The sequence below is a fragment of the Miscanthus floridulus genome, chromosome 8, assembly GCF_019320115.1.
Source record: "Miscanthus floridulus cultivar M001 chromosome 8, ASM1932011v1, whole genome shotgun sequence".
Taxonomy (NCBI): domain Eukaryota; kingdom Viridiplantae; phylum Streptophyta; class Magnoliopsida; order Poales; family Poaceae; genus Miscanthus; species Miscanthus floridulus.
Window position 1 is genome coordinate 228,802,958 of NC_089587.1, and position 8,332 is coordinate 228,811,289.

Consider the following 8,332-nt stretch of genomic DNA (forward strand, 5'->3'; position numbering starts at 1 on the left):
CGCCCTCTCGCTCTGTGCGGAGGCTCGGGGGCTCTTCCTGCACCCAAGATAAAGACAAGCGACCCAAGCCTGTTACGGTCCAGGGGTTCGAAGCCTGGGCCCCCAGGGGTTTCGACAGCTGCCCCAGGGCAACAGAGTCAGGGACGACTACGGGCGAGCCTATACGAGGCCGAGGTCCAAGCGAAATGCTTGGGACGCCCTGAATCGTGTCCGAGATCGGCAGGGAGGCCTCTGAATGGGATCCCACCGTAGGGAGGCACCGAGCCACCGAGGCCCAGCGAACGGCCTCGGCACCCACTAAAGAAACCCTCCGATACTCTTGGAGCGCATCTCCGGACCGCTAGCCGACCCCCAGCGAACGGGGTACGGGCCTCCACTCGGACTTACCCGATAACAGCTCACCGGAAATGCCATCGCTCGCGCCCACCGAGGGTAGCATGGCATCTTCCACCCCTCCTTCCGAGCGAAAAGGAAGCGCGAGGGTCATACAAAAAGCCGGGGGAACCCCTGACGGCCCTCTCGCTCCAGGCAGAGGCTAAGGGGCTCTTCCCGCAGCATCGTCGAGGCCCAGCGATCCGAACTCGCACCCACGGGCTCGGCAAACACAATGAAAACCCCTCACTCAAAAGAGAAAAAAGCCCCTGAAGAAGTGAAATCACTCCTCCAGGGCCTCGGGGGCTACACCTGGCGGGTGCGCTCGCGCGCACCCACCGGAACCTTGAGTACGAAACACAATCCCGACGGGAGCAGCTGCAAGCCAAGTCTCGACAAACCCTCAGGGAGAGTGCTCGCACTCCCCCCGAGGCTCGGGGGCTACTGTCAGATACCATAAAAAGGGGTACCCTAAGCAAGAACCAAAAAACGACTGCTTAGACTTCGTAAAGACCGAAACCAGCTAACAACCGCGGGCCTCGGCCAATTCTCCGTATCGCTCGAGGCCCCCCCACCGCTGGCCTCGGACGATCCCCCACCGAAGGCCTCGACCGACCCCCTCTCGTCGTAGGCCTCGGCCGGGTCACCGACCCTCCACCTCACGCGAGGCGGGCTCGGCCGCACTCCGCTGCCTCTTCCTTCACCTGTCCCTCTGACAAAACGTCGCGTTGCATTAACTCAGCCAACTGCTGCCGCTGACATCGGCCGCATGCTCGGCACAGTACAGCGGAATGGCCGACGGGACAGGAGGCAGGACTGGGCAGGGGTTACCCGCCACTGTGCCCACCGCCATGCACATGGTTGACGCCCATGCCTCACTGTGCTGCCAACTCTTGCTCCGAGAACAACGCGGCGTGGGGAGCCACGTCTGGGATACTGTGGCCTCGGAATCAGTACCCAAGACCAATAATTCCCTCCAAAGCCTTGGCAGTTTGCTTCAGGGGCTCGGCAGCCTGAGGATCCACGTCCGCCGAGCCCCCCACGATGGCCCGGCCTCGGCACAGCGGGTCTCGGCCTCAGCATAGCAGGTCTCAGAACAACCGACTACAGCAGCCACCAGGCCTCGGCACTTCACCAAGTCAACAAATGTACAGGAGCGCAGCATGTCGCCGGCCTTGGAGACCATACCGACTAGACACCGACGGGAACTCCCACGACGCCACGCTACTCCAGGGAGCAGAATACGTCAGCAAATAGTAGCCTTCTCATGTACTTCTGGCTTCCTCCTTGCGGCTATAAAAGGAGGTAGCCGGTACCATTTCTAGAAGAAGAAGACCAAGGAGCAGAAGGAGGAACTCTCCAATAGAACTACACGCTTCTACGCTGCTTGAGAACAACGCCTCAAGCAGCCGCACCACCCCCGCCGAGACCTGGGGCTAGCTCCCTCTCACCTAGCTTGTAACCCCCTACTACGAGCACTCCGGTGCAAGGAATACAAGATCGATCTCTCAGACTGGACGTAGGGCCTCGATTGCCTGAACCAGTATAAACCTTGTGTTTCTTTGCATCACCATCCGGTTCGGGAGCACGCAGCACAAATTTACTCGTTGGTTGAGGACCCCCTCCCCCCGGTCCGAAACACCGACAGTCATGTTGCCCAAAAAACATTCATCTGGAAGTGAGAAAAGAAAAAAGAAGAGAAGGATAGAGGCCATCACAAAAGGGATCTATTCATAAATTTTTTAAGAGCAATACAAGCACTGCAAGAAATTCAGATGAATGGGCAATAGTTGCTGTGGAGGATCAAACTACGCAACAAGAAGATCAAAGCCGTATAGAAGATAATGTTGGCATCGACACGGATGATAATAATGTGAGTGACCATGAGCCCATATTTAATTCTCCTACGATGGAATCTACTCGTGTTGATGAAGAACCAGTTTTTACTATTGATATGTATGATCCAGTATATTGGGACAATCTTGATAACAAAGCAAGGGACATATTAGTGGAGAAGGGGCCTATTAGAGAAGAAAATATTGTGTTTCCAATGGATGCCAGATCAAGACATTTTGCATACACTCATTATTCTAGAAAAATGAGCAATGGCGAGGTACGTGATAGGAAATGGTTGGTCTATTCAAAAAGTGTTGACAAAGTGTTTTGCTTTTGTTGTAAGTTGTTTGGTTCTAGTAACCGCAAGAGTTCATTGGGGCATGATGGCTTTAGAGATTGGAGCCATGTTAGTGAAAGACTAAAAGAGCATGAAGTTAGCGTGGATCATATGACCAACATGAACTCTTGGAATGAATTGAGAGTTAGATTAAGCAAACATGAAACAATTGACAAGGAGTTGCAACATCAAATCACAAAGGAGAAAGAACGCATAAGGCTAGTTCTACTAAGAATTGTTGCCATTGTAAAGTTTCTTGGTAAACGCAGTTTAGCTTTTAGAGGATCTAGTGAGCAACTTTACAATGATGTGAATGGTAATTTCTTAGCTTGTTGTGAGATGGTTGCTGAATTTGACTTGGTAATGCAAGACCACCTTAGACGCATTCAAAACAAAGAGCTACAATATCATTATCTTAGTCATAAAATTCAGAATGAGTTGATTTCACTTATGGCTTCTAGAATTACAAGCTCCATCATAAAGATTGTTAAAGAGGCCAAATATTTCTCAGTTATTCTTGATTGTACCCCAGATGTGAGTCACCAAGAACAAATGAGCTTGTCGGTTCGATGTGTTCATATGTCTGATGAGAAAATAAAAATTGGGGAGTACTTTCTTGGTTTCTTGAAGGTGGATGACACATCTGGTGAGGGGCTTTTCAATGTATTAGTTGACTCCATCAAATTATTTGGCCTTAATGTTGATGATATTAGAGGTCAAGGTTATGACAATGGCTCTAATATGAAAGGAAAACATAAGGGGGTACAAAGTTGTTTGCGTGAAATAAATCGAAGGGCTTTGTATATGCCATGTGCATGCCACAGTCTTAATCTCACTCTTTGTGATATGGCTAAATCATGCAGTAAAGCTATTTCATTCTTTGGAATTGTGCAGAGGATATATGTATTATTTTCAGGTTCTACCAAAAGATGGAATGTTTTGCTTGAACATGTTCCAGATTTGACTATCAAAAGTGTCCGAGCAATTAGATATCAAGCTCCTCAACTAAGGTCAGCTTTGTTGTGGCTAAGTGAGGATGGAGATACTGAACCAAAGGATAGAAGTGATGCAAAAAATTTATATGACGTGCTTGGCAGCTATGAGTTCATACTTGGTATGGTTATTTGGCATGCCATTTTATACTCTGTAAATATTATCAGTAAGAAGTTGCAATCACCATCCATGTGCGTTGATTCTACCTTGCAGCATATAGAAGGTATGGTGAATTACTTTCAGAACTACAGAAATACTGGGTTTGCTGATAGTGTGGTTGCTACCACAGAAATAGCACTTGAAATGGGAGTAGAGGCATCATTTCCAGTAAAGCGTCGTTCTGTTAGGAAGAAACAATTTGATGAAACTGAATGCAATGAAGCTATCTTGCAAGCTGAGAAGGATTTTGAAACTTTTTATTTTTTGGTTATGGTTGATATGGCAATTAGTTCATTGAAAAGCAGATTTAAAGAACTACAGTCATTCAATGAAAAATTCGGATTTCTAATGAATTCAACATCCTTGAAGGCAATGGATGGTGCTGATCTAAAAGACCATTGCATTAAATTTGCAAAAACTTTCTCTTCAGATGGTTCATCGGATGTTGATGTAAATGACATGATTTCTGAGTTAGCTGTTATGCAGTCTACTCTGCCAGATAAGCCAATGTCTGCTATGGAGATTTTTGAGTTTGTCATAGAAGCGGATTGTTATCCTAATATTTCTATTGCTTATCGGATCCTATTCACTATGCCTGTGACTGTGGCCTCAGCTGAAAGAACATTTTCAAAGCTGAAATTATTGAAGAATTATTTGAGGTCTGTAATGTCCCAAGAAAGATTAAATGGTTTGGCAACTTTATGCATCGAGAAGAAATTATTAGATGAAATTGATATTGAGGCCATCATCAATGACTTCGCAGCAGCAAATGTTAGAAGAAATTTTTAAGGTAATATAAGATGTATAACTTTTTTGTTGTTTCATAAGAATTTTTTTATGCATTACACTTATTAAAATTATCATTATATTATTATATTTATATTAAGGGGGCCCATCGCCTGTGGCTTCGCTCCAGGTCTATAATTTGACGGGGCCGGGCCTGATCATGTTAGTAGGTGGTAGCTCATATTCTCGCTAGATTAGCCGGCCAAATTTTTTATTCAATTTGGTTTCATGAGGTATGTTGATTTGGACCTATCCAGGCTTCTTTATGCGACATATGTTGATTAATGAAAGGCTACTACCACAAGTACTCGTGGCACGCCGCAAGTACTTGTGGGAGCTAACCAAACAGTCACCACCGTAATAAGTTAGACGTAAGAAGTGATGTGTTATGGTTTAGCAAAGCAAACAGGTGCGTAGCAGTACACTGGCAGCATGCACGACCAAAACCTGGCCTAAGAAATAGACCAATAATTGTGGATGATTATTTATTACCGACCAATAATAATACATGGATCAAGATAAGTAGCAGGCGATGTGACGATCTCACCTGTTCTTGTTCATTTTGTAAGAAGATGCATGCATAATATATACTCCTCGTGATCCATGCATAATAATAATTAATATCGTACCATTAGTCGTCACACACACACACACACACACATATATATATATATATATATATATATATATATATATATATATATATATATATATATATATATATAGAGAGAGAGAGAGAGAGAGAGAGAGAGAGAGAGAGAGACACACACACACACACACACTCTGATCTTGGGCGGTCGTTGGGCCTTGGCTGCATATATGCTAATGTTAACATAATTAAGACGTACGCGCGCTAGCTATAAATACATGCATCCGGATCACCTCTCTCGCTCAGCTCAGCATCCATCCGGTCGATCCACAGGCAAGAAATTCCGTTCAATTCGATAGCCATGGCCAGGAGCAGGAGCAGGCTCCCTCCACTACCTGTCGTCGTCGTCATGGTGATGGCCTCCCTGCTGCTGCAGTCGTCGGCGGCGGCGGTGGAGGCCCACATCGAGGTAGGATCGATGGGCCGGATGATGCATGGATCGATTATTACTCCTATCTAATTAATAAGTGCATGCATGTGTTGCTACAATAAAATAAAATAAAATAAAATAATATATGCATGCTTGCATTGGCATGCAGATGGTGGTCAACGACAACCAGAACAAGAGCAGCAGCAGCAGCAAGATGAACGACGATTATTGCCATTACCAATTCACGGTGAGGACGTCCGGGTGGGTTTTGGCGTCCGGCACCGACTCAACCCTCACCTTCTACGTGTGGGACCATTACGGCAGGGGCGTCTCTGTGAGCCAGGATGGCTCAGTATGGCCGTGGTTCGAGTCCAACCGTGATGACGTACTAAACTTCGACGGCCCGTGCATCAGCCAACCGTGCGTCCTCGTGGTCAACACCGACGGCGCGGGCTCGCAGCCCGACTGGCTCATGTCCTGGCTCCAGGTCGTCGTCACCGGCGGTGGCGGTTCCCCCGTCGAGGCCGTCACGTTTTATAACGGGCCGCAGGGGTCGGATGGCGTCGGGGGCACCTGGCTTGGCCCCAGCAACACGGAGATGCAAATCGACCTTTGCTAGCTACGTACAGCTAGCATGCAGCAGCAGGCTCCAACGCATGCATGCAGCAACTAGCTAGCTAGTTATATACATGCGCATATGTATGTACTACGTATTAATAAGCATGCAAAACCTGCTGTACGTACGTCTCTGTATGTCTGAAGCCATGCAATGGTACGTACGGTCGTAGTCGATCCATCCATTATATTGGTCGTACGTCGGTCTACACGTACGTGTCGTCTGTAATGTGTAATGTGATGTCATGTGCTATATATATCCTATGTACTTGTGTCGTACGTTGTTCCACTCTTGTCGTACGTTGTTCCGCTGGCGACGCCCTGGTGTTGGATGCAACGGCCGAGACTTGGGCTGCCATCTGATGGCCGACCTTTTCCCGTCGCTAACCCCGTTCCCAATGAGTGAACATCTCCTCATCTGGAATGTGCGTGGGCTTAACAGCCGCGACCGTCGCTGTGTAGTTAACTTGTTTGCCGCCCTTTGGGATCAAGACTGGCGTAGCTTCCACCACATTAACGGCGCCATAATGACCCTGATCCCCAAGACTTCTGCCCCCAGCGGCCTCAATGACGACTACAGGCCCATAAGTTTGATCCACAGCGTGAGCAAGCTGTTCTCCAACTGCCTGGCAAACCGTCTGGCGCCGCACATCAGTGAACTCGTCAGAGCCAACAACCAGACAGTTTTCATCAAAGGACGCTGCATCCACGACAACTTCCGGTCCGTCCAGCTCACTTGCCGTTGGCCCTACGTCCGCCAAGTGCCGTGCATCCTGCTCAAGGTCGACCTCGCCAAGGCCTGCAAGACTCCGACGTTTGCGCTCTCTGCGGCCAAGCTCCGGAAACCACCGACCACATGCTGCTCTCCTGTGTCTTCGCCTGCGAGGTCTGGTGGCGCACCCTGCGATATGTACACCTTCAACACCTGCTGGCTCCTACGGCCGACGACGACCTACGCCCTTGGTGGTTGAGCGCGCGTTCTTTGGTCCCGGCGGGGGTGTGCACAGTCCCTCACTCTCTGGTACTCCTCGCTGCTAGTTTGATCTCCACCCCCTTGATCCGCGTCCTGATCGAGGGCGTCCAACCGCTCCATGGTTGGTGAGCCCCCATCGCACAGCATCATAAAAGGGAGGTGGGGGCCGAGGCACAAGGTACGAGGTTCCCCTGAGCTACCAGGCGCCCCACCGACGATTCCCTAACGCTAACCGATCTAGAGAGAGGGTGCTGCCAGCGACGGGAAGCCGCCACCGACGTCACCGTCGCCTTTGCATCGCCCCGCCCTTTGGACTCCACCGCGCCTACGCTGCCACGACACCGGCGTCTACGTCGCTGTGGCGCCATGGACGCAACTGCGCTAGGGCGAGGTACAGGAACAAGTTACCCCATCTAAGTCAAGATTGTCCTCTAATCTACGTTTTAGAGGTACTATGATCTATCAATGGTACCAGAGCCAGGCCATCTAGTGTGTAGATCGAGTGTTGGGGTAAAAAAGAAGAATGATTTTAGAAACAAGATGGACAAATCGAAAGAATGCAAATCGGGTTTAACTCTAACCCTAACCTTAATCGGGTGAAGAAAAGAAAGAGGAAAAGGGTCTCGGTTTCGAGATGAACTCAAACCCTAACCCTAACCCGCGTAGAGTAGGTGGGGAAGATGAACAGTGGGTCCGGACAAACCCGAACCCTAAGACCTAACCCTAGCAGAAGGACGGAACGGTGAGGGTACCTACCAGGGCTCTTTCGCTGCAGACACCACCGCCGTAGCGCGGGAAGCAGACCCCGCCGTCGTATCCGCCAGCGCGCGGGAAGAAGATCTGAGCCCCCGGCCAGGAGGTCACGCCACCGCGCGGCCTACGCCTCAGGCTTTAGGGTCAAGGCGCAACCGCAAGGCACACTCAGCCTAGGGCGAGTGTGCGCGTCGGCGAGGGGCCCCGCAGCCGTGCCACCACCTTCCTTTTCTTCGGCCGCCAAGGGTTGCCATCGCGTCATGGTCGTTTTTTGACTGCGGCGCTGAGGAAGAGAAGGGGAAAGGGAAGAGAAAGGAAGAGGAGGAAGGGGAGCCGGACTTGCTCCGGTGGCTACCTTCCTCATCGACGTCGACGGCCACCATGGCCGCCGCCGCTGATGCTTGTGCGGCGCGAGAGGGAGAAGGGAGAGGAAGAAATGAGATTAGGGTTCGGGGAGAGGCTGGCGCCGCGGGGTTTTGTTCCGCCGAG

The 8,332-nt window shown here is 49.8% G+C and overlaps 2 protein-coding genes across 2 annotated transcripts; both read left to right on the plus strand.

The window, feature by feature from the left end:
• The first annotated feature begins 2,281 nt into the window (after positions 1 to 2,281).
• LOC136470774 (uncharacterized) lies at positions 2,282 to 4,486 on the plus strand. The gene has a single exon (XM_066468508.1). It carries the CDS (start codon positions 2,282 to 2,284, stop codon positions 4,484 to 4,486), a length of 2,205 nt encoding a protein of 734 aa, XP_066324605.1.
• A 902-nt stretch (positions 4,487 to 5,388) lies between these two features.
• LOC136475272 (uncharacterized) lies at positions 5,389 to 6,388 on the plus strand. The gene is made up of 2 exons (XM_066472826.1): positions 5,389 to 5,541; positions 5,672 to 6,388. Exons 1-2 carry the CDS (start codon positions 5,434 to 5,436, stop codon positions 6,119 to 6,121), a joined length of 558 nt encoding a protein of 185 aa, XP_066328923.1. The 5' UTR covers positions 5,389 to 5,433; the 3' UTR covers positions 6,122 to 6,388.
• Positions 6,389 to 8,332: the final 1,944 nt, after the last annotated feature.

Coding starts and splice junctions, on each gene's coding strand:
- LOC136470774 (XM_066468508.1), top strand. CDS start 2,282: ATGGAATCTACTCGTGTTGATGAAGAACCAGTTTTTACTATTGATATG.
- LOC136475272 (XM_066472826.1), top strand. CDS start 5,434: ATGGCCAGGAGCAGGAGCAGGCTCCCTCCACTACCTGTCGTCGTCGTC. Junction 5,542..5,671: donor CGGTGGAGGCCCACATCGAG/GTAGGATCGATG, acceptor ATTGGCATGCAG/ATGGTGGTCAACGACAACCA.